Below are 27,483 nucleotides of genomic sequence, written 5' to 3' on the forward strand. Positions count from 1 at the left end.
GTTTTAAAGTTAAACCATAATATCAGGAAGAAAAGTGAAATTTCCGTTTTTAACCAGAAAATTTAAACTCAGAACTCTCAACCATCCGGTTTCTAAAATCCGGATTTTGAAAACCTATTTCCTTTGCAATCCGGTATTTTTCAATACCGGATCATCCACCAAATACATTAGAACTCGGTAAGTCTACTACCCGGATCCTCTGCAACCTGGATACTCTCTTCTACCCGGATCCTCCTCTGCCATCCAGATACTTTATCACCCGGCTGCAACCCAAAACTATACCATCGGGAACCTCTGCAACCAAATTTTTTACTACCCTGGATACAATAAGGATACTCTCAAACCCGGCTCCCTTGCAATTCGTAACCTCTGCAATCCGAATTCTCTACAATCGTTATTCTCATCTGCCCGGATCCTCTGCAATGTATTTCAAAATACCCGGATCCTTTTCAAACCGGGTCATTTGCTACATGGATTCTCTTCAATCCGGATTGATAAAAAAGGAAGATATTTAACTGAATTTTGGAGGAAAATAAAATTTTAAGTTGATATTTTACACCGTCTGTATCCAGTCAATCCATCTGTATTCAGTGAATACATCTGCATCCATCTGTATCCAGTGTATCTATCTGTTTCCATCTGTGTCCAGTGAATCCATCTGTATCCATCTGTATCTATCTGTATCCAGTGTATCCATCTGTATCCAGTGTATCCATCTGTATCCATCTGTATCCAGTGTATCCATCTGTATCCATCTTTATCCATAGAAAATATCCACATTGGAATTTTCAATTCTGTTTTTTAAGAGTAGTAAACATGGATTCGGCCTTTCGATGCAACTTTCAGCGGTAAAATTTAGTCATTTTGATTTAAGATAACTATCAAATACTTAGTTACTTGGATATCAGACAGGCAGTGACTTAATGGGATATTAAACAGGCAGTGACTTAATGGGATATCAAGGAACATTTTTCAGACATCAACCGAAAGTCATATTTGGATATCAAGAAGTAAGTGACGGAAAAAAAGCATCCGATCCTGTGAACAAATATCCAGATTTCAGTGATTTAATTGATATATTAACTGTCCAAAATTGATCCCGCTGGATCTGCCAAAGCACATTTGATCTCCTAATGGGGTTGTATTCAATTAGTACAATACAGTACAGTACAGCAATACAGTTATTAGTTATCAGTACACCAAGGTTGGGTATATGTACAGGTAAACTATACAAAAAGCACAGCTCGCCCTAAACCTTTATCAGCCCTGACCGTGACATTATCTCCTTTATCCCGAAACTCTGAGTGATTAAATTAACGAAACGGTTGTAAAAACTTGAAAAATTTGAAATGAAAAGAAACACAGTTTGTACGATTTCTAAGCACAGTGAATGTACACAGCCACCCTCTAACTGACATTGATAACAGCTGTACAGTGTACATAAATGCTGTATAGAACAGCTGTACATTAAGGCTGTACATCTCCAGGTCCGTGTGTAAACTCTGATGTTGAGAATGAACAGCTCGATGGACGCCAGCTCTGACCCCTACCCTGAGCAGGAATGGTTGGGTAGGGAGGAGGTCATCATCTCAACTGTAGAGGTCATCTTCATCGTCTACCTCTGCATTGTTTTTATTCTAGGTAAACTTAAGGAAGCACATGAGTAGAAAATGAAAACTTTTTTAAAATTATATTTCCTTATTTTAAGATTTACCGCCTTTTGAAAAACATTACAGACCTATGATTCCCCTTAACAGAGAGAAGTTTAATTACTTTACGTCCCTTAGGACAATCAAATAAAATAAGCGAAGTTTTCACTAAAAAAATCGCGCATTTAATCTCAAAAGACGATACAATTGTGTACAACCACTTTTTCGGGAAATTAAAAGCAAAATTCCCTTAAACTAATTATAAACGGTAATGCTTAACAAGAACAAACATTATACTCTTTTTAATTCAAAATCATTTTCAGCCTGTATCTGTAATGTGAGTATTCTGCTTGCATTCTTTAGAAAATCATCTCTACGAACAACATCAAATAGGCAAGTATTATCATTATTTTTGGTATCATCAGTATTGCAATTATTTGAAAATTATTCTATTTTTGACTCACCCTGTATATATATTTAAAGAATCAGCTTAAAATTTGAACATTTTCATATGTTTTTGAGTCTCACTATACGTGGTGTTTCATGCCTTGCGGCAATGCACTTTAGATATGTATATGAATTATTATTATTATCTAGGTTTGTGATCCAGCTACTGATTGTAAACCTCCTATGTTGCTGTATGCTTCTACCATTAACTCTTCTAGAGCTCATCTTCACTATTCCGGGCCAATGCAGTCTTAGGAACCGGTTATAAATATATATATATACAAAATGTCGTCTTTACAGCCTCATTTTTATTGTTTGTTTCTGAAAGAATGTTTAATGGATGTCTTTAATTACAATGGTCAGGCAACAATATCATCCATTCCTCTTCTCTTGAATTTATAAATATTGATAGACATTTTCATATACATGTTTATATCTTTTAGATATGTATTCTGGTTGTATATATTTGATAAATATTTTGTTCATAATCAATAATGGGTCAAAGGAATTGATTCCTTGCAACAAATTCAATTTCTGATTCCTTTATCTTTACAACCTGATGGAGTAAACCTTTGATTTTTCTAGTCGTTTCGTGAGTACGATTAAACTCAAAATATTCTATTAAAGCATGGTCTGTAGATTGAGAGTGTGACGGTAGAGCACAGTGATCCTAAGGTTGCAAGGGGAATTTGGCTAATTACTTCTTAAAAACAAAAGCGTTGCGACACTTCAAGGTCGACCCAGTCTTGAAAACTGATCTGATTTTATGACAATCTGTATCTATATGTTAAAGAGATAAAGAGGGTTTGGGATTAGTTTTTCTCCTCCGGTATTTCATATCTTCTATACATAAAGTTGTAATCTCTGTTTGTCTGTCTGTTTGTTTGTCATATCATAACACAGGAACCCCTGGACTGATTTGCCTCAAATTTTGATTGGGGAACTCGGGAAACCCACGGGAATGATCCTAGCTTGGTTATGGTATTCTAATATGAGTGGTTAGACTTTACTAGCGAAAATTTAGTTTTCCGGTAAAATCGTTTGAGTGCGGGTAAACGGCGGGTGTGTTATTCTTTCATATTAGAGATTTAATTAAGCTTTACTTAAAAGATATTCTTCACTTTAACATTTATCTTGCTATGTAGGTTTATCAAGGGATTTGAATTTGAGCCGCGTCTCAAATCCACCAAAAACCAGTTTCAATTGAGCGCCGGCTACAAATTCAAGTGGAACCAATCATCTTTGAGCCGCGTCTCACAATTAATCCGCGGCTTAAATTCTTCAAATTCGGCCTCGGGGTCCTTTTTTGGGGTTGATACCAGAATCAAGATTAGGGTCAGGATCGTGATCAAGATCACTAATCACAATCAGAATTAGAATCACTGATCAGAATCAGTATCACTGACCGGGATCAGAATCATTAATTGAGAGAAACAGAATCAGTGATCGGGAGGAACAGAACCACTGATTAGGATCAGAATCACTGATTAGGATCAGAATCACTGATTAGGATCAGAATCACTGATTAGGATCAGAATCACTGATTAGGAACAGAATCACTGATTAGGATCAGAACCATTCATTGGGATAAGTATCATTGATCGGGAATAGGGTCAATGATCGGGATTAAGATCAGTGATCGTGATCAAAATCAGACTCACTAATTGGGATCAGTATCACAGTTCGGGATCAGTATTACAGATTGGGATCAGTATTACAGATCAGGAACAGGATCAATAATCGGAATCAGGATCAATGATCGGGATAAAGATCACTGATCAGAATCAGACTCATTAATTGGGATCAGCATCACTGATCGGGATTATTCAATGTTGATTAGAATCAGATTCGTGTTTTCTGACCAATAGTAAAATCCGTCCACTCTGAATATTTTAATTTAAACTTACCTCTCTCTCTCACTTGAAAATAAATATTTTATTGATATTTTGATTTTTATATTTCTATTTATATTTATTTCCGATACTCTAGTGAAACAGTGGCCTGCTGGATTTCATCTTTATCTGTTCTCTCAACTGTTCTAATAGGTAACCTTAGTAACCACACTAAACAGGATTGATAACTTATTTTAAAGGGACTGTGACGTTTTTTCAAGTGATACACAATCAAAAGATGGCAATGCCGAATAACAACGGTACCCTTGAACTTTTTCTGTTCCTTGTGGGTTCTCTGCTGAAGTGATTTGCGCATTTCTTGCTTATAAGAAAAACTGCAGAAATTGACAGAAACAAACACTTTTCGATACAGGTCTTTACATGCAAGGATTTGTATTCCTATTATTCCTATTATTCTTATATTAGTAATTAGATTTAAAAATTACAATCATAGAACCAGATTTGACATGTTTCAAGGTTTAATGATAATTCTCAGTAACACTAACCAATAACCATACAGTTAAATTCTATAGAATAAAGTTAAAATATACATTCATTACATTGTACATCATAAACAATCAAATCTAAATATTTTAAAAATTTAACTGACTAAATACGTTAAATAATGTGTTATAATATAGTATTTAATGCATACTATACATAAGGTTTTAGGTAACCAAAGTCAAGTTTTCAATCTTAGTAATAAAAAGATATGTTAATTAAAAAGTGTCCATGAGAACCTGTTTTTCTGGGTTCAAGAAACCGATAGTTTAGTTAAAAATAAGAAATATATATTGATAATGGAGGAAAAAGGGATTATAAATCTAGTTTTAGGCGACCCCTCAATAGCATGATTACTGTTACCATTTAAAAGTTTTAAAAGTGGTATGAAATAATGGAAATCTAAACCCTGAAAACTGATGTGAGTAAATCTACAGAGTATAGGAAATAATTAATTTACAAGTAAAAAATGAACAAATAAATTAATATTAATGAATCATGGAAAGCCAGATCTCTCTGACAGACTTTCATTTGCCTCGTACGACGAGTTAATCTTTCGTCTTCCGACCCTTGGTCATAACTGACTCCATGCACTTCGGTTTTAGTCCAGGCAGATCCTTTTCTCTCCTTTCAGGTCTTGACTCATGTCTATTGGCTTGAATTTAAAATAGAATTTGGGGCAATGGTGGCTTCGGTTTTCAACGCGTTCAAAGATGTGTTCAGAGCATGTTTTCTGGGTTGGCATTTTCTAACGAACAAATATTTCTCCACGCTATACATAAGGCGACTTATCATCCGCCCCAGTTTCCGTCCGACCTATAGCTATATACAAAAGAGCTAATACCTTGTCTTGTTCATAGGCCGGACTACGTGCAATCAGAGCTTAGCTCCGGGTCCGTATGAGGGCTGAAGGGGTTACATCAATAGAACTATCCAATCTGAGTTGTTCAGCTCCGGGTTGGTATAGGAACAGAACGGGTTACATCAATGGAACTATCCCTATTTCGAGCTATTGAGCTCACACTTGCTACATCTTAGCTCTGGGTCCGTATGAGGACTGAAGGGGTTACATCAATGGAACTATCCCTATTTCGAGCTATTGAGCTCACACTTGCTACATCTTAGCTGTGGGTCCGTATGAGGTCTGAAGGGGTTACATTACATTAACTGTTTAAAATGGCATGGCCATTTACCCATGAGTGCTGAGTGCTGAGTGCCATTACATTAACTGTTTAAAATGGCATGGCCATTTACCCATCTGAGTATGAATGCACAATTAGTTGCAAGCCATCACGCGAATAATTGGCAAAAACATTTTGCCAATTATCTCTTAAATATAAAGCTAAAAACAAGTGCTTTATAGTTCTAAAATGAACATGCCTAGGGCTACAAAAAAGTATATTGAGTAACTTAGGTAAAATCAAAGGTCATTGCGTTGCAACACTTTAAAGTCAACCCAGTCTTAAAAAATTATTCAACTTTTTCTTAGGACATAGGATCTATGTAAACAACACAAAACGTTCAGTTTCTTTTCAGGTTTAGACAAATTTTGACCATTTTCAGCCCTGTCTTGCCAAAAACAACGGCTTGTTTATTCATGGCTGGATAGGTGAATAAAAAACCAAAACAAGATAAAATAGAAGACATTGCATCTCGTCCTGGTTAGTCCAGGCCCAGGCTGTTGTGCGTCTCTATAATGTTGTGTATATTTATATTTCAAGTATTTTATATTTATGTAATGAAGTTTAATCTAAAATGTTGTAAACTGTTGGCAGCAGCAAACAGTTTCAAACAATACAAATTTTCCATTACATAAATTGAAAAAGTTTAACTTTAGTCATTGGATGGGGATCATAAATAATCAGGATCAGGATCAGGATCAGGATTAAGATCAGGATTTTGATCACAATTACAATCAATATCAGAATCTGGATTAAGATCAGGATCAGGATTAAGATCAGGATTAAGATCAGGATCAGCATTAAGATCAGGATTAAGATCAGGATCAGGATTAAGATCAGGATCAGGATTAGAATCAGGATTAAGATCACAATTACAATCAATATCAGAATCAGGATTAAGATCAGGATCAGGATTAGTATTAAGATCAGGATCAGTATTAAGATCAAGATCGAAAAGATCAGGAGGTTCAATTATCATGATCAAGATCAAGATCAAGATAAGAAACTAGCATCATGATAAGTTTAAGTTTCATTATCAGGATCAAGTTCAGAATTATGACAAGTTTAAGTTTCATGATCAGGATCAAGTTTAGAACTTTGATAGGTTGAAGTTTCATGATCAGTATCAAGTTTAGAACTATGATAATCAGGAAATCACGGTTCCAGTAATACTTTACTATCGATGTAAGTACAAATAGTATGATCATGATTAGGATCAAGTTTAGAATTATGGTAAGTACAAATAGAATGATCATGATTTGGATCAAGTTTAGAATTATGATAAGTACAAATAGTATGATCATGATCAGTATAAAGTTCAAAATTATGATAAGTGCAAATAGTATGATCATGATAAGGATCAAGAACCAGAATCATAGATTTCTGTATGATTCAGCAATAGAAAGATGAGTGTACAGTGTGCAGTGTACCCACCTACTAAATATATTCTAAAAACGGGGTTTAACACCTACATCTATCAATTTAATGTTTCATACAGTCCTTTAGTTTAATATCCATCAAATGTACAGGGAGCCCCATATTTATCAAGAGAAGCAGAAAAACAATTAACAAAATTAGTTTACTCTAGTTTTTAAATTAAACACAACATTCTGCATTTTTGTTTTCCCCACAATATCTGCCCTTGTTTGGTGGATGCCAATTAAAAATCAAAAAGACGTTTAAATGTCGTAACTTAAGTCCAACGTTTTTGGGACTCTCTGTAATTTTTATTATTCTTCTAGATATATATATTTTTGGTTTGTCTTTTTGTTGGTTTGTTTGTTTACTGTATAACAATAAAACTCAACAAGTCTGAACCAACCCGGACCACAGTTTTTTTGCGGGACCTGGCATGACCCCAGGGAAGGGGTCATGCCGATAAAAAGTATTCACGATAAGACATTTTAAAAACCTGTCAGTGAGAAATTGAAAATTCGCGAACATTTTTTAACGTTCGAAGCAAACTTAGAATATTTCTATAAAACCATAGTATAATTATATATAAACTGGATAGTTCTAGTTTTATACTGACTAAACTGGTTTATTTTAGTAATCTCGATAATTGAAATCCACCCGCCTAGTAAAAAAACCCAATACTTCCATCTTTTTAAATTGCTCTGTGTGGTCGTTTATAACTAACATCTTCAAATAAAAAAATCCCAAGCAAAAGAAAAATTCAATAAATTGTTCACCGCGCCTGCTCTACAGTTTTGGAGAGTAAAAAATGTGTGCATTTGAATTTCAAGACCCGCGGCGCGGGGGCGCGTGACTTAATTATCAAAACTTTACTCACGGACGCTATAGATCTACTGAGAAAAGGGAGGGGGGGGGGGGGAAAGGCTAGGAAAATGGAATCCCCCCCCCTCTTATAAAATCTTTCTCTCTAAATAACTAATAAAATTTAATCTGGTGTAAACACTTTCAGGTTTTAGTTTATATTAAACACTGTTCTAAATAAACTGTTATATTTCCATAGAGAAGAGTGGGCAGGGGGGGGCATGGTTTTAGAGTGCCCTAACCACCCCCCCCCCTTCCTGCACACCAAACCTAATGATATGCAAGTTTAAGTATAGATTAGGTGTGAAGCACGTAGGATAATAATTTAATATTGTAATGCTTTCAAGTTTTTAAATATCATTGTGTGAGTTCAACAGGAAGCTATTATTAAGTCAGAGTATCAGAGGTCATGCCAAAAAAAAAGGCAACGAATTTTCCATGGATAATACAAAAATGAACCCACAATTCTTTTTTATAAATATAAAGTCCATTGTAGTCTTTGCACTGAAAATAAACATCCAAATTAAAAAATATTTTTTAATGAACTGTCAACTAAAGCTGTCATCACCGTTGGCCTTGTTAATCTCCACTGACTTTTTGATTTTCACACTGTCAAAATAATTTAAATTCAGTAAATGTTGAGCTTTGTGCAAATCCTCGCTAAACCTCCCAATTTTTCTGAGTGCTGAGTGCTGAGTGCTGTGTGCTGTGTGCTGTGTGCTGTGTGCTGAGTGCTGAGTGCTGAGTGCTAAGTGCTAAGTGCTGAGTGCTGAGTGCTGAGTGCTGAGTGCTGAGTGCTGTGTGCTGTGTGCTGAGTGNGTGCTGAGTGCTGAGTGCAAAATACGGATTTGAGATTTAGTTACTGAACTTTCAACAAGATCGTCTTTATCATTTTTATCGATAAATATGCAAAACTTATAATAAAAAATATTTTAAAAATAATATTTTGTTTCTAAAACTTTTTTTATTTTCAGGAGGCGATCAATATTTGGCGGTAAAATTCCCTCTTCGTTACCGCCATCATGTCTCCAGGTATGCAGGGTTACCCACAAAATATGAGACTCTAAAGACGATCTGAAACTCTTAGATAAAACGATCGTAAGGTTGAGTTAAACCACCTTCCTTTAATTAGTCTTTTAATGATTTATTGATTGGGCAAAGCAAATAGATTCTAGTACAATAGATGTCAACGTAGATTGTACACTCTCAGTACAGCTGTATTCTGACGTCACACAAGTGTCAACAGTTTTGGTTTTATGTGTCCAAAAAAACATTAATAACAGTGATAATTAAGTGCTTATCATACAATGAAATAAGCGCAATTTTGAGTTCTTTATTTTCTGTTTTACACTTTTTTATTTAATCTTTGGTAACATGCGGAACCATGTCAACTAATGGGAGAAAGTTGTGTCTTCCTTGTTATATTTGACACTTGTGACGTCGATTTCTCTGTTGCCACCTATCGTACTTGATAATCTATTTTGGGCAACGCAGAAAGAAGTCTATTGCTGCAGGGAATCATAAAAATAAGGAATCAGACAGTTTCATTTTTTACAGTCGTCTCTGAAATGTCATCCTTTGTGGGTAACTCTGTATGTTATTATTAAAACTGTTCTCTGGGGGGTTTAAACGATCAATTTAATGATGAAATAATGAGAAGAAACTTTAATCCATGCTCTCAGAATTAAATTATTTTCTTGTTTTAAAAGAATTACAGTCCTCATGATAATATTTATTTATAAAGTATATATAAAGTCTAAATAAAGCTTTAGTAAGGGAATAATTGTATACATAAATATACAATGTAAGCACTGTAAGAAGTGCAGTTTAACCCTATTCCTGCTGGGGGGTGGGGGTCAATTTGACCCCCCCCTGTAGTTTTTTTTACATAACTCAAAAAGAATTGGTCTGAGGCTGTTGAAATTTTCTGACTTTTCTTACATTCCCAAAACCCTCCCTTTAGGCCTAAAATACTAACTGCCTGAGTCCTCAGGCACACTACCTGAATGACTGATTTTGCCTGTAACAAACTAAATCTTTGTTTTGACCCAATACGTAATATAGTATAAAACTCATTGAAAAATTGTCAAGACGACATTTGATAAATTCTTCCGATGTATTCGTTATTAAGGGTTTCACTGTAACTCGTGCCGGTAACATTGTAAACTCCGGTACCGGGTCGACTTTAAAACAGCTAGAGCACAGTCCGGTACACATACATGCTACATAAGGCAAAGCGGGACAGTGCAACAAATGAATCACCAACTTCTAGTGAAATTGTCACACAATGTCACACAAATAGATTATCAAGTACAATAGGTGGCAACAGAGAAATGAACCAATAATAAACGACATCATAAATGTCAAATATAACCAGAAAAATGAAATTTTCTCACGTTAGTCAACATGTTTATCAAGATTAAATAAAAAAGTTTAAAAACAGAAAATAATGAATACATTTAATTGCACTTATTTTACTGTAAGATACGCACATTATTAAAAAACTATCACTATTATTAATAATTTAGTCGGACAAAAACTGAGTTACACTTGTGACGTCAGAATACAACTGTACTGAGAGTGTACAAATTCTACGCTGCCATCTATTGTACTAGACTCTATTTGATGTCATATAACTTTAACCTTCTTCTGTTGAGTGAATTGGTAAATGTAAAACATGCCTAAAAAAGAATACTATTTTATGAAGCTACACCATTCAGATTGTCTTTTTATGCTCTTCCTAAAAATAAAATTATACAGGACCAGAGCGTACATAGCCCAGCTGTGTGTATGTACACTCAGTACATTACTTGCTATACTCTGGGCCCTCGCCCCTCCTCCAAACCCAGTCTGGAGATCGTGCCCACCAAACCAAACCAGGTAAATTATCAGCAGATTAGTCAGCTGATTTTAGTTAGCTGATTGAATTCGGCTGATTGGAGTAAGATGATTTGTGTCAACTGATTGGAGTCAGCTGATCGAAGTCAGCTGATTTAACAACTGATTGGAATTCAGCTGATAAAAGTCAACTGATTTTAGTCAGTTGATTCGAGCCAACTGATTGAAGTGAGCTGATTGAAGAAAGCTGATTTGAATCAGCTGATTTGTGTAAACTGATTGAAGTTAGGTCTGCTGATTTCTATTTCTATGGCTCCATGTATTTTGACATTAGTTGTTTAGAAGTTATTTTTAAACAATGTTGTAACTCTTGTAACTTGTAAAGTTGTACATTGATGTTGTTGATGATGAATTTTTAAAATGTAAAATGATCTTATTTTGTTTCTAGAATTGGTATTCTGACCGGCCTATGTAGCTGTCTTACTATCCTTCTATCATTCATCCTTCCTACCCTCACACTTACAGTTATATATTGCAAGATATTTACCGAGGTAAGCCTTAAAGGTAGTATTTGGAAATTATACAAACAGTTTAGAAAGGACTCACTATAAACTCCGGTTTACTTCAAGTACCTAACTGACTTTTAAGCAGTTAGAGCAAGATGTACAGTACAAATACAGACTATTTAAGGCAAAACGGGAGAGTACACCAAATGAATCAGTATCAGACTGTGCTACACACTAAACTAAGCTAGTGGGGTGGGTAAAATATGCCTTTGAAAGGCCAGGTACTGTAAAAAATCTGGCCGCCCCATCAAAGTTGAAACCCGGTCGACATTGGATAGGGGCTGGGCAGTACTTTACGCGCGTCACTAAGGCCAGTACAAGGGGTCGATCCGGTTCAAATTCAAATTGACCCTAGTCCACCGTAGCTTAGAATATGAATTAATTGGTGGTATGGGTATTTTTTAGAAATTCTTTGTCTGAGCTGCGTGATGGATGTTTTTCAAAAATAATCAGAATAAAAAATATCGATATCATCAAAAGAAACATAATTTATACCTATTTGAGGTAAAATGAAATTTTTAATTTTTCTTCCAATTCCCTTTCGGAATTGATATTCTGCATGCGTGTGAGTTGTTGAGATATATGGAGCACTTGAATTAGGAATATGCAGTATAATGCAACATCAAGCCCTGCATTTCCAGTACAAAATTTACAATTTAGAGGGTTGCAGATATACGAAATTTGCATTGTACAGTGTACAGTGTACAGTGTACCGTAAACACTTTATACATAAATATCCTATTCCTGTTTACATAAAAACGTACAACTGTCGTAAACGTCAAATTTTACTGTGCATAAATTTTGTTTATACTACAAAGATAAATGCCGCAAGTTAATTCTAAGATCAAAGACGACTTTGAAGTCATCAATCAATTTACATTATTTCGGAGTCCGAGTTTAATGAATTTGAGCCGCGTCTCCAATCTACCAAAAACCGATTTCAATTGAGCGCCGGTGTGATGCCTGGAGAGAACTCGTACACCGGCTTAAATCTTGAAACATTGAATTTAAGCCGCGGCTCAAATTCTTTAAGTTATACCTAAGATTATCACTGCAAAAGCTTTAAAACTATTCTCACATTTTCTCTACTATGAAGCAGACCATCTATCTTACCATAATTGCTAACTTGTAAAGTAGTAATTACTTTTTATCTGCTTTTTAATGGCCATGACTTATGAACCCCGAGTTGCCTCAACTTTTGATTAGGGAACTCGGTAAAACAACGGGAATGTTATTTTCTTGGTTTAAACATTATTAAGATCACTAGGCAAAAATAGGCTCCCAAGCATAGTATTATATAAATTTGATGTTGATATATCATCAGTTATCGAATGCTGCTTGTTAATTTGCCCATGTTTATTCTGCCGCTCTCTATCTAAAATCTGTTTTTTATCCAATTAATTAACAGCGAGTGAGTTCTTCAGATGGTTTATCATTCTTTTTAAAATAAAATAACAGTTTTTTAAAGTTTAGAAGTTTTGCAACCTTTCTTTAATTTTATCACATTTATATACTAATAGCTGAAGGAACCAGCGTTGCCCGTGAAATTAAAAAAATTTAAAAAAAATTTGTCAAAAAAAAGTTCGAAATTTGTTAGCCAATGAAAACCCCCGGACACCCATGAGTGTCCACAAAAAATTCAGCGTATTCGGTCCAGCCGTTTGGTCGGCCGAAAGGAACATATATATGAATGTCTTGTTTTATTATATAGAAGAAACATCTTTCTGATTGGTATTACGCCATTTTCATGTATTTTTCGTTGTATTTTATGATTCAAAATCCCAATTTTTTAAATTACTACCTTCAACCAGTTTTCTAACATTGAAAAGCTTCATGACCAAGAAAAGAAAAAATTTCGAAATTTGAAAAGGTAATATTGAGCACATTTAACTTTTTGAAAAATCACCGTCATATTTTTCTACAAATTACACACCTTCAACTTTATTTTCATTTCTACCGGTTTCGGTGGAAATTGCCATTTACTTGGAAAATATGTGTTCAATTAATGTCAAAACTAATTTCTTAAGAGAGAGGGAGGGAAGGGAAAAGAGCAATTTACTTTAGTTTGGCGTGACGGGACAACAACAATCTCTTGTGCGATTTACTTCGTCAGGCTTCGACATCCGTCTTGTGTTTACATTACCGCACAATGACAGTACACTGCAGAGCCCAAAACTTAAGACAGGGTATCGTTCTGAAAACTCGTTCTAAAACCCGAGTTTCACGAATGGGGTTAGGCAGTTTTAAGAATATTAATATTTTTGTTTTGTTCAACGATACTCTTTTAAATTTCGGGCTCAGTACTAAAGATGCGTACACTTTCCTTGCATTAAATCCTTGATCCATACAAGTTATATTCAATATTAATCATATAAAGCGAAAAAATGATTGGCTTTCTATAAACCGACAAAAGAATTAGAAAGTCTACATCTTTTGGGTATTACATATCTATTTAAAAGTTGGACTTTTGAAACTAGACAACTAAATATCACTGTCTCGGAAGAACTTTGTAATGTTTATTGTATATTGTACACTGTGCAGTACTAAATGCTCATATATCACAACTTACAATTGCTTATAGTTTTAAAACAATGAATTCTGCATTTGTTGACTTCATCTATGCAAAGGAATTGAGTTTTTGCCACAAACTCGGATTTTCTAATCCCTATATCTTTGCAACCCAAAATCGTAGATTATAGAAGTTCATTTATTGCTTCTAGATGTAAGTACATCATAAATAACGAGTATACAAAGGAGAGGAAGTAGAGTAGGTCTTCTCTGGTTCCAGGATTCGACACTACTGATTTGCGGATTTTATAATCCTCTTTCGGGGATTTATCCTCTACAATACCTTAGATATTTCAAACTATGAATTATGTTACTTCATAATTTAGGTACATAACACTTCTGTGATTAATGCGAATAATAATTCAGTTATTTTTGGACACATCAACTATGTAATTTAGGCACATAAAAACTCTATAATTTAGGCACATAAAAACTCTGTAATTTAGGCACATAACAACTCTATAATTTAGGCACATAAAAACTCTTTAATTTAGGCACATAAAAACTCTGTAATTTAGGCACATAAAAACTCTGTAATTTAGGCACATAACAACTCTGTGAGAACAAGAAGAAACAGTTTAAACCCGTCAGAAAACCTGTACAGTCTAACTTCAACCATGGTTGCCCCTTTAACCATCTCTCAATCTGACCTGAAGAAAATAAACAGGGTTCAATCCTTCTCACATTCTCCTATATCCAGGTATAGGAAAATACCATTAATTAATTCACACCAAAAAAAATATTAAAAATAATTTAGCAACATTTAACTTTTATTTCAATTGCAAAACTGGGCCCTTTAAGATTTTAATTTGAAAAATTATTTTCTGTCTATTTCATATTTTGATTCATTTTTGTATTCTGGAATAAAATTTTGACATAAAACGCTATTTTTAATATGGCGTTTTCGATGTTTTGTAACATCTCATTCAAATATTGATAAAAAAGAAAGTTTACCCATGACCATACTTTAATTTTAAATAAAAATTTTGAATTAAAAAACAGAAAAATTACGATTTTACTTTCTTAATTTGGGTGACATTTTTACTTTTAAAAAATACTCAAGTGTTGTTATTTATCTAAAAAAAACTAAATTTGATGCCTAAATACAAAATTTAATTAAATAATAAATTAAATAAAAACTAAAGTTTTGCTAATTATTTAAACAATTTCCTTTAAAATGATATATCCTGTGTGCAGGTCTGAGCCCCTTTTAGTGAGACAAGGATCTTTACATCATGTTCATCGTTCTCCGACACATCTCAAGGTACAAGCGTCGACTTAAAGGGACTGTACGCGTAATTTCAAATGACGCTACTTGTAAAGAGGGGAATGCCAGATTTACAACGACAACCTTAAAAGCTTTGACTGATAATCGACGTCAGATAACTCTGTGTGTATGTTTCTAAACTTATGTTCAAGTTGCCAAAAAATGCTTACAGTGTGTGTACAGGGTGTTAAAAAAATAACAATTCCCATTTTTTTCTCTCACAGGCTTAATTATTACCTAATTATAATGAAATTTTTATCCCAGTGTTTCCAGGATGTTTATAGGACTCCATGGTTAAAAAAATATTGGATATGGTAAACCCTGGTTTTAAATCTGACACACCAATTTATAAATGGAGGATCTGTTGAAATTTTATATCTCATCAAAATCAAAATCAAGTGTTAGCCATTAAAAATAAGTGCATTTGCATTTTTGTATGTATTTGAAAATTATACGTTGTAATTATGTCTCATCCTGGAAAGTAAAGTTCAGATTCAGGTGTCAAATTTGTTAACAAATGCTTTACATATATATTTACATGCATTATCCATCTTCCCGTAACAAGGGCAAAAGTAATTCAAAAAAGAAATTTTTAACATTTTTATTTTATAACGAGAGAAGACATTTTTTGTGACAAAATAGTGTTCTAAACATTCCTTCCCTGAGAAATGAGGTTGCGTGATTATTGGGAATTATATTAGGTTCAGGGCATACAGGGTGTCCCACCAAACATGATAGTTGATGAATAGTTTAGAATCTCATCTTCTAAATACTGAAGTAGATTTAAAGCCTTTTTGCAGTTTAGTTTAGAAAAATCTTTTACTCCAATATATCTTAATCAGCTGGATCGATTCTACTATAATAAAACTGCCATGTAATGTTTATTATTATTCTCTTTGGTATCAAACAAATCAAAAAAATTATGGTTGAATACATTTTAAAATATTCAGCAACTGTCATGTTTCCTAGGACACCCTGTACTAACTATAAAGATTTTGTTATGAAAAATTCGAATTCGAATTCTTATATCTCGGCAATCTGATGACCTTGCCCTTTAATATTTCAAGCCATAAATAATACTAGATCAAAAAGTCAAGGTTGAAAATAAGAAAGAAAGAATCTTTCGATGACGAGAATTTTTGCCATGAGAATTTTTTTTTGCTGTTTTAAAGGTTCACTTGGGGGGACACATAGACAGGATTAGATGATATAGATATGAATATGGATATGGGGAATGGGTATGAATTTGGATTAGATATATGAATTTATCTTTGGTTTAAGCCATTGTGTGTCATAATTTAATTAAAACGGTTTTTAAACTTTCATACTTTTGATGAGAACGATTTTTTTATTTTATTTTTTTCAGACAAATTTGAACCAGCTGAGGCATAGAATATCCAACGCTAGCCAGGGACACAATCTACAGATTTACATATTGTTTCCCTGCCACAATTAAACAACTTAAAAACTGTGCACAGGGTGAGTCAATACAAAAGTTTGATTTGTGCAATATCAAACCTTTCTTTTTGCACTTTACATTTTCGATAGATTGAAAATATTTTTTTGATTTTTTTCTCGAAGGTCGAGAAAAAAAAACCCTGAAAATCGTATTAAATATGAATGCAATTTATTGTACAGTCGGCCATAAAATAAGGTATTTGAAACTTAAATATTATCAAAAATCTCCTCCATTCTTTAAAGACATTTCACTGCTTTAATTCTATTAATCCATCTTCATTAATAGCCTTGCTGAAACAATAAAACCAGAACTAATCCATCTTCATTAATAGCCTTGCTGAAACAATAAAACCAATCCATCATCATTAATAGCCTTGCTGAAACAATAAAACCAATCCATCTTCATTAATAGCCTTGCTCAAACAATAAAACCAATCCATCTTCATTAATAGCCTTGCTCAAACAATAAAACCAATCCATCTTCATTAATAGCCTTGCTGAAACAATAAAACCAGAAATAAAATTTCGAATTTATAACCTTAATTTTGCGAATTTTTACATTTCTGCGCAGCCCATCTTTATGAAATAATATTTTTAATCATCCTTATTTTTCTTTACTTTTGGTTTCGAGAAGAATAAATTCTTGTAGATTATAAAATAAATATCTCTGAGTTGGTCCATCACACTTTTTTTTACTACCCCTGCTAATTAGATTTTTTTTGCGTACTGGCATTGTTGTTCTAAAAGTGAGTTTGCAAAATTATTTTTAACATTTTCTAAAGGAAGGAAATTCGTAGCGTAGCTTTTATTTTAAACTGACTTATGTTTTATCTATATCAAAAAAGCCCAGAGAGGCGACATTTTTGCACCTTCATTCAGTAGCTTTAGCGCGCTTAGGTGGTTTCGATCTCTCGGTTTAGCGCTGTCCTAAACAAAGTTTCCCACGCCCTGGTTTAGTGAAAAAGACTCAGATTTAGATCATCAAAAAATTTTCGTCTGAAATTGTCTGAAATCCAATATTTAAAAAAAAAATCCCAACCAAAATTAATTGAATTTAGTTTAAACATTCGATTTCAAAGATCTATCAAATAGTTTGATTTCATGATATTTTTCATTATTTGGCCAATATCGGTTTTTCTGTCTTTGAATAATTTAGTGTCTTTGATGGATCTTATGAGAGTTGAATCATTAATGGATTTAAACAACATATTTTGAAAAAGTTCTTGACAAAAATATTTATTCTTGCGTATTTTATGCTTCGTAAAAAAGTTCACTTTTCTGCCTTTTTTTAATTGAATTTTTTTAACTGAAAATCTTACATTAACGGTTTAAAATGAAAAGTTCAACAATATTTCTTTATTTCAATAATTAATTTTTTTAATTCTAAAAAGATAAAAGATTAATGACAACGGTTTCCAATTACTGGTAACTTTTGTTCTCATGATAATATGAATATTTCATGTTTCTCCTCCTCCCCCCCCCCGGTCTTATCAAGAATTCAAATGTCATAGTTTTTAAATTCTAATGAATACTTTATGCTATTTTCTACCAGGAGGTGATTTAAATTCAACTCCGCGCCGATCTAAAGGGAAAAAGTAATATAAAACTCAGTGCGGGCGAAGTTGCAAAAATAGCGCAAATCACAAAGAAGGTCAAAAGGATAAACATTATTTTTGGCGCTCTTCAGTTTTCTGAAGGGGACAATTATATTTGTAAGGGGAGGGAGGCACTGCCCCATGAATATTATAGTTTAACTTTAACTAGGCTATAACGGCACTCTTCGCGTCCATTCTCTATAAATTTTTTAATTTTGACTCTATCTGTGAGCATACATCGTACAATGTAAAACAAAAAATAAAAAAAGTTCGCAGATTTTCGAATATTTTTTCGCGCCTTTTTTTAATTTTACAAAAATCAAAAGCTTTTGGATATAACTTTTTGTAATTCTGAGCATCCATAAACCTTACTTGGGGTCATGCAGGTCCCACACAAAATTTGGGCCCGATCGGTTCAGCCGTTTTGACGTTTATTTGAAAGACAGACAAGCAAAGTATATATATAGAAGTGTAGATATGTCTGTAGATAATGCACAGAGAGGAGGGAAGAACTGCACGCCTCTACACCTTTACATTAGCCAGTATACTTATCTGCTGGTCTCCATACTTCATTTATTCAGCAGCCAGGTATATATTAGAAACTGCAGCTGTACTGCATACTAGTTGTTCATGTAAAGGTTAATCCCTGTAATTATGTTTATGTACAGGTTAATTCCTGTAATTATGTTTATGTACAGGTTAATTCATGTAATCATGTTTATGTATAGGTTGATTCCTGTATTCATTGTTTATGTACAGATTTATCTTTGTGTTTATTGTTAATGTACAGGTTTATGGCCATAGAGAATAGAATATATATAGAGAGGAATTTACTAGAAAAAAGTGTAAAACGGCCATTTTGTTGTACTGTTTCCATACTGCAGGTGTACTTCACATATTTGTGCTATATAACCTGTTGGGCCCTGGAATATCATTTTATTGAAAATCTAAAATTATTGTTAAAAGAAACCCAAATTATGAAATAGGCTGGTTTCATAATTGACCAATGATCATTTCACATAGACTCTATGCCTTCCACTTTACAAACGATGATTTTCCGTTATAATTATAAATCAAATGATGTTTTTATTCACCTCATTCATAATAAAGTTTATTTAACAGTTTAAAAAATTCGAAATTGAAATGAATAGTCTAGGGAACATACTGTATTAATGTACTCTACTGCATATAATTTGTGAACATTTACATGATTTGTACACTTTGAACTCCCTTTCAGGCTGAAAGGGACTGAAAAAATTCATACCAAGAGATTCTTTTAATTCCTCTCTATAAATTCTATTCTCTATGTTTATGGCGTCAAACCTTAAAGAAATCCAACGTATAGAAACTGCTACGTATAGCAACATGGCGTATTTTCCGGGAGAACATTTTTTTTATATTTTTGAGAAATTAAATAATCAGTGTAAAGTAGATTTAGTTTTGATAAAATCCTTTTATTTAAATGGTAAAACGGAATTTTATGAAATCATATTAGCACTATTAGAAAACTTTTTTATACTTTTAAGAATTTTTACCAAACCTCAAATGTACATATTAAACTATTTTGCTCCTTTAATGTCTAGGGTATGTTAAAAAAATAGAAATTATGATAATGATAATGATAAGCTACAATGTTTTACAAAAACGTTTACTTTCTCAAAAATATAAAAAATGTTCTCCCGGAAAATACCCCTTGTTGCTATACGAAGCAGTTTCTATACTTTGCATTTCTATAAGGTTTGACGCTATTGTTTATGTACAGGTTTATTTTTGTGTTCATTTTTATGTACAGGTTGATTCCTGTACTCCTTGTTTGTGAACAGGTTTATCCCTGTACTCATTGTTTATGTACAAGTTTATGTACAGGTTTATTCCTTTACTTATTGTTTATGTACAGGTTGATTCCTTTATTCATTGTTTATGTACAAGTTGATCCCTTTATTCATTGTTTATGTACAGGTTTATCCTTGAACTCATTGTTTATGTACAGGTTGATTCCTTTACTCATTGTTTATGTGCAGGTTTATCCTTAAACTCATTGTTTATGTACAGGTTTATCCTTGAATTCATTGTTTATGAATAGGTGGATTCCTTTACTCATTGTTTATGTACAGGTTTATCCTTGAACTCATTGTTTATGTACAGGTTGATTCCTTTACTCATTTTTTATGTACAGGTTTATCCTTGAACTTATTGTTTATTCACAGGTTTATCCTTGAACTCATTGTTTATGTACAGGTTGATTCTTGTACTTATTGTTTTAAACTGAATGATCTTTTTATTGTTTATACACAGAATGATTTCCGTGTGTATTGTTTACGAACAGGTTGATCCTTAAACTCATTTTTTATGTACAGGTCGATTCTTAAATCAGAAATTTAAGAGAGTATCGTTGAACGAAACTCTATACTGAATTCGTTACTATAAAATGTTGATCCGTTCTTGCCCCTTGATCCTTTTCTGTCCTTGATCATTTCCTGCCTCTTAATCCAGCTCTGCCATTGATCCGTTCCTGTCTACCTTTGATCCGTTACCCCCTATCTGTTCCTACACCTTATCTCATCTGTCCCTACACCCAATCTGTTCCTAGTCTTACACCCTATCTGTTCCTGTACCCTATCTGTTCTACACCCTATCTGTTCCTGCACATTATATGTACCTACACCTAATCTGTTCCTACACCTTATCTTATCTGTTCCTACACCCTATCTGTTCCTACACTTTATCTGTTTCTACACTTTATATGTACCTACACCCTATCTGTTCCTACACCTTATCTGTTCCTTCTACTTATCTGTTCCTACACTTTATATGTACCTCCACCCTATCTGTTCCTTCACCTTATCTGATCTGTTCCTACGCTATGTATGTTCCTACACCTTATCGGATATGTTCCTACACCCTATCTGTTCCTATACCTTATCTGTTCCTACACTTTGTATGTACCTACACCCTATCTGTTCCTACACCATATCTGTTCCTACACATTGTATGTACCTACACCTTATATGTTCCTACACTTTATATGTACGTACACCTTATCTGTTCCTACACTATGTTCCTACACCCAATCTGTTCCTACACCTTATCTGATCTGTTCCTACGCTATGTATGTTCCTACACGCTAACTGTTTCTACACCTTATCTGTTCCTACACCGAATATGTTCCTACACTTTATATGTACCTACACCCTATCTGTTATGTTCCTACACCCTATTTGTTCCTACACCCTCATGTGTTCCTACATCCTATCTGTTTCAACTCCTTATCATATGTCCCTATGCTTTATAACAAATGTGTTCCATATCACCCTAATATCAAAATCTACTTTCTAGATTGGAACTGTAGATGATGAAGCTGCAGGACTACCTCCTGCGAGGAAGAAGGTTGGAAGGAGTATATCTATGAAGGAAGGAGGTCGAGGAGGAAGGAGAGAGCTTTCAGGGGTCAGGGAGGTTCTGGAGGCAGAGATCGAGGGGGAGGAAATGCTGATGGGGGGCAGCGAGGGACTGGAGAGAAGAAGGGATCTCCGGGGTAATGGGAGAATGCTAGGAGGTGTGGGGGGTTTAAGAGGAGATCTAGGAGACGTGGGGAGTATGAGGGGTGAGCTAGGGGATGTGGGGAGTATGAGGGGTGAGCTAGGGGATGTGGGGAGTATGAGGGGTGAGCTAGGGGATGTAGGGAGTATGAGGGGAGTTCTAGGGAAAGGATGTATTGTGGGAAGAGAAGGACAAGTTCTGCTAATCACAAGATCTACAAGGTAAGCCTCTTAATTTTTGATTGTTTTATCAATTTTATCAAATCAGGGGCATTTCTATCATTTAGGAAAAGATTGCTGATGCCAACGAGGATTGCATAGTTTTTTAGTCTTTAATATTTTTGAATAATTAGACAAAAAAAAATTATTATATGTGTACTTAAAACCCATAAAATCTTTTCTTATATTGTATACAGATTTGTGAAAAAGTTATATTTTTAATTTCTGTATTTAGATCTTCTTTCTCGAGTACTACAACCAACTCATCCACTTCCACGCATGCAGGACTACCCTTAATTCTTCGATACCCTAGACTCGAAGCTACATGCTGAACTATACCCTTGACTCGAGGCTACATGCTATACTATAATCTAAACTCGAGGCTACATGCTGAAACATAGCCTATACAAACAAAGGCTACATGCTGAACTATGCCCTAGACTCGAGGATACATGCTGAATTATATTCTAGACTTGAGACTACATGTTAAACTATATCCTTGACTCGAGGCTACATGCTAAACTATATCTTTGAATCGAGGCTACGTGCTGAGCTATATTCTAAACAAGAGGCTACATGCTGAACTATATTCTAGACTAGAGGCTACATGCTGAACTATATCCTAGACTCGAGGCTACATGCTGAATTATATCCTAGACTCGAGGCTACAAGCTGAATTATATACTAGACTTGAGGCTACATGCTGAAAATTACATATTGTTTATCCTAGACTCGAGTCTAAGATCTGAACTATATTCTAGACTCGAGGCTAAATGTTGAAGTAACCAATTCCTAATCCTAGACTCAAGTTACATACTGAATTTTATCAAATCCAATTATGAAAACCAAATCCTGCAAGTTTAGATTATTTGTAAATTTGTTTACTTATTTTATACACACACATATATATATATATGCACTTTAGAACAGTTTACAATATCAATGTACAATACAAACATATACTCTAAATGTGAATTGTAAAAATATAGTTTTGACAACTAGTTAATGATTTTTAATAATGTGTACATTTATATAAGTATAGTTAATTCCGACAAATTGATGTCATTAATTAATTAAAATAACAGATATAGGACACTAGATGTCGTCTTTTCAAGATTTATAAGTATTTCATTCGCAATAACCCTAAGAAAAAAGACCAAAGGAGTTACGCGTAGTCGGCGTAGAATAGGCTCTTTCTCTGTCTTTTTAAAAATCACAATAATACAGTTACAGATAAACAATACTTGAGTAGAAAATTATAGAACATTATCAATGTGTCTCTTTAATTGATGGCTTTGTTTGTCTAAAATTTTCTCATGTTTTATTCTAACCCGACACATAGAATTCCTTCTGTTACTCCTGTTACTTTTGTCATACTGTACTGTACAGTGTACGTGCATTGTATATGTATTTATGTAAATGAGAATAGTTATATTACTCTTAGATATGATAATTTGATTTGTACATACATATATAATATATATGTGTTATCCAGGGTTACTTATAAAGAATGAGACTTAAAAGACGACTTTGCAGATTTTCTGTTAACATGGTTGAAAGCTAAGGTTTGCAGCAAAAAAGAAAAATCATATCGCGAAAATTTTCGCATTTTTTGCATATCGCTCGCGAAAAATGCGAAAATGCTCGTTTTTTTCGCAAAGTTTCGCTTCAATCTGTATGCGAAAAAATTATAAGAAATTACAAAAAAGGGGCTTCGTTTTTGCATTTTTCGCTTCATGTAATTTCGCGAAAAAATGCGAAATTTCGCGAAAAAATTTGCGAAATGCGAACGAAATTTTTTTCCATTTTTTTCCATTTTGTTCGCTGCAAACCCTACTGAAACCCCAAATAAAACTGTACACTTTTTACCCCGCATCAATTATTACAAATATTTCAGATTATGTTTAAATTAAATTAATTAATTATTTAACATTAAAGTCTCATTCTTTGTGGGTGACCCTGCAATGCAGTGTATACTCACCAAAAGAACCTTGCACTCGACAGCACTTTAGATAATTGTAAATTGTAACCATGTTTTAAATAAATGCATTTCTATTGAAATATATCAAAAATTTGATGTTTTCTATTCAGTTTTTTTCCAAAAATTTTAGAAATATTTTTCAAGTTACAATCTTGTAACTCTACGTAAAAAGAATATTTTGATAACAACATGTTTGAAAATACACAAAAAGAACAATTTTTATTGATAGTTTAGATACATACTGTAAAAATGTTTTTAAATATTTGGGACATTTTTTTCGAACATCAATTTTTACAATTTTTACAACGGAAATCATGAATAAGAAAACTGAATGAAGTATTATTTGCAAGAAAATATTAGCAAATACTTGATTGATGATCAATGGCAATAATAGTAAATATCTTATCCTGTGCAAAAGTGTCCTAAACATCAAGATTGACCAATAAACTTTGAATTATCACATAAAGAATAAATTAATAATTTCGAAACATGAATGTATAAAATAGATAAAAGAAAGAATGAATATATGACTGAAACAAACAAAGAATGAATAAAAAGATAAATAAAAAGATTAAATAGGTTGATGAAAGAATGAATGAAAGGATGAATGTAAAGATAAATAGGTTGACGAAAAGATAAATAAAAAGATTAATAGATTGATGAAAGAATGAATGAAAGGATGAATGTAAAAATGAATAGATTGATGAAAAGATAAATAAAAAGATGAATAGGTTGATGAAAGAATAAGTAAAAGGATGAATAGGTTGATGAAAGGATGAATATAAAGATGAATAAGTTGATGAAAGTATGAATGAAAGGATGAATAAAAGAATGAATGAATATACCACTATGAAACCGATTAAGCTGGACTGCAGTGGAATGATTAAGGTTATTAATATGTTAATTTCAGCACTTTACAACCTAAAGAGGGTCCATAGAGTCTATACACACAATATTCATTAATTTTATCAAACACACACACATTCATCCAAAGGTTGCAAGCCAAAGAAGGTCCATATAGTCTATAAACAGAATTATCATTCATTTTATCAAACACACACTGGTGACAAGATTGATAAAAGGGAGTGTTCGTGAAAAATGAAAGGGGGGTATAGGCTCACGTCGAAAAATTATCGATGGTGATCGCTACTAATCTTATTTCTATCTGTTGCGTCTATAAGGAGAAAATGACTCTTACCGAAGAATATAGCGTCCATACAAATTCAGATAGTTTCAACATTCGACTCAGATAAATCAATTTAATTTCAAACAGATCATCAGACCTATAATCATCGATATATCGACGCATCGTATATAGTTAATATTTCATGTTTTACTAGACTAAGTGGTAAACAAAATGGTTGGTAGACATAAAACTTAAGTAATTTTCATTAGGAAATCATTGAGACAATCTTAAAACAATCATTTATAAATTCCTTAAAAGCTCCAATAAACAACAACTTTATTTAGCATATTGAACACACATAACAAACAATAAACAACAACTATTGAACACACATCAAAAACAATAAACAACAACATTATTTAGCATATTGAACACACATAACAAACAATAAACAACAACATTATTTAGCATATTGAACACACATAACAAACAATAAACAACAACTTTATTTAGCATATTGAACACACATAACAAACAATAAACAACAACATTATTTAGCATATTGAACACACATAACAAACAATTTAAACTTTCATATTTGGCAAGCACAGACTTTTATAATATTAACTAGCTGGAGGAAAAAAAATTCCGTGTTACCCCTTTGGCTACACATGAGTGTCCACACAAAATTTCATTCTATTCGGTCCAGCCGTTTGATGACTGGCAATCTGAGAGTGTATTTTAGAATCTTAAAATGTGATTAAGTGAATGACAAAATAAATTTTTAAAATGTTTATTTGATACAGACATTTTGTTATATAACATATAAAAACAAAAGTAAAGATTTTAAAATTATGTGAAGAACCCCCCCCCCATTAGGCTAAATCAATCGTTAAGGCCCTTTACATGAGCTGATTTCTAAGGGTTTGCTGATCTAACTTCCAAACCAGTTTCTCTCTTCAAAAAAGGATTAAAAGTGGAACAAAGAGATTGAGAACATTTCTTTTCCAAGTATAGGAGGACCCTTCAGTTACCAGGGTGTCAAAAAAACGTTTACGAAAATGGATACATAGTTTTAAAGTACAGAGTACGAATCTAAAAGTTACTTATTTGAGGAGCCCTTTAAACAATAGATAAACAGTAACATACATGTGCCACATGCTTAAAGGAATTTTGTCTTTGCCTCAGACTCAAATATTCTAATCACTATATCTATTGAACCTGATGTTGTAGACTTTTAATATTTCAAACTAAGATAATTTGATGCAACAAATTCATAGTTTGAAATATCTAAGGTCTACGACATTGGGTTGCAGAGATATTTGAATTATAAAATTAGAGTTTGTGTCAAAGAATCCACTCCTTTGTCAAAGCTAAGAGTGAATGTGTTTGTTTATTTTTTGCAACATACTTTTAGAATTTTCTAGAAACCTCCATTGAAAAACTGGGTTTTGAACATGTATAGCAACTACATATTTTTACTCTATTAGCATTAAGTTGAGCTAATTTCGCATAATTGTAAAAAGAAACAGCAAATAAAACTCTAGTTCCCCTTTTTCTGAAAGATGAATACTAAACTCATTGAATTGAAAGAATTGTGCGTAAACTAGTTAAGTTAAAGGGAGTGTTCGCGAAAAATGAAAGGGGGTATAGGCTTAATGCGATAAAAAAGCGCTTTTGATCACTACTAAACAGATAGAAGTAAGATAAGTAGCGATCAAAAGCGCTTTTTTAACGCATTAAGCCTATACCCCCTTTCATTTTTCGCGAACACTCCCTCTAAGCCACTTCTCTTCAACTTAAAATGACGCACTAGAGAATGTGTTCAACTACGTCTCCGCAGCTCAACTAATTCTTGTTATTTTGTAAATAAGACCATTTGGTTTAATTTAGTAATTTTAGATGAAATGCAAAAGGATATATGTATGCATATGTATGTGCATTTTATTAATTCTTTACAACTAATTTACCTCCCCCCCCCCCCCCTGTTCTAGGGTGGCCCTGTAAAAGTTATTCAGAGGTGCACTTTTTCTTTTGAATAGATATATATGAAACTAAGAATAATATTTTTTAATTTTGGACCCTTTTTTCCGGTGCCGCCGGAAAAAAACGTGATTTTGGCCATTTTTGAACTTTATTGGTTTTATTTCTTTAAACTTTTATAGAAACCAAAGTTTTTGACTGAGAATAATGTTTTATAACGTTTTGGAAATCCCAGATAATGGTCTAAAAGATAAGACCATCTAGTTCTAGCCCTAAAATCATCGATTTTATTGATGCGTACTTGCACCTCACTAACATACCCTTAGAACTGAACAAAATTTTTTTTTTTTCATTTACTATTTTGTATACTCATTCTAAAATGTCATTACTTTTTGA

The 27,483-nt window shown here is 33.3% G+C and overlaps 1 protein-coding gene and 1 long non-coding RNA gene across 2 annotated transcripts; both read left to right on the forward strand.

Annotated features, from left to right (window-relative positions):
* On the forward strand, nt 1-21,778 carry LOC111709863 (5-hydroxytryptamine receptor 1B). The gene is made up of 12 exons (XM_023483789.1): nt 1-1,641; nt 1,973-2,042; nt 2,247-2,351; nt 4,086-4,141; nt 8,922-8,979; nt 10,708-10,827; nt 11,234-11,336; nt 14,462-14,619; nt 15,117-15,183; nt 16,553-16,597; nt 18,727-18,827; nt 21,604-21,778. The coding sequence occupies exons 1-12, from the start codon at nt 1,506-1,508 to the stop codon at nt 21,776-21,778; spliced, it is 1,194 nt and encodes a 397-aa protein (XP_023339557.1). The 5' UTR covers nt 1-1,505.
* A 135-nt stretch (nt 21,779-21,913) lies between these two features.
* Nucleotides 21,914-24,074, forward strand: LOC111709870 (uncharacterized). The gene is made up of 2 exons (XR_002766955.1): nt 21,914-22,000; nt 22,233-24,074. It is a non-coding gene; the product is annotated as an uncharacterized LOC111709870 (long non-coding RNA).
* The last annotated feature ends 3,409 nt before the right edge of the window (nt 24,075-27,483 follow it).

Source organism: Eurytemora carolleeae, unplaced genomic scaffold, assembly GCF_000591075.1.
Source record: "Eurytemora carolleeae unplaced genomic scaffold, Eaff_2.0 scaffold941, whole genome shotgun sequence".
NCBI classification, from domain to species: Eukaryota; Metazoa; Arthropoda; class Copepoda; order Calanoida; family Temoridae; genus Eurytemora; species Eurytemora carolleeae.

Bases quoted from the DNA above. Each gene is read 5' to 3' on its own strand.
- LOC111709863 (XM_023483789.1), top strand. From the start codon at position 1,506: ATGTTGAGAATGAACAGCTCGATGGACGCCAGCTCTGACCCCTACCCT. The intron at 10,828-11,233 runs GTAAATTATCAG...TTTTGTTTCTAG, and splicing joins TGCCCACCAAACCAAACCAG to AATTGGTATTCTGACCGGCC. The intron at 11,337-14,461 runs GTAAGCCTTAAA...TCTGTAATTTAG, and splicing joins ATTGCAAGATATTTACCGAG to GCACATAACAACTCTGTGAG.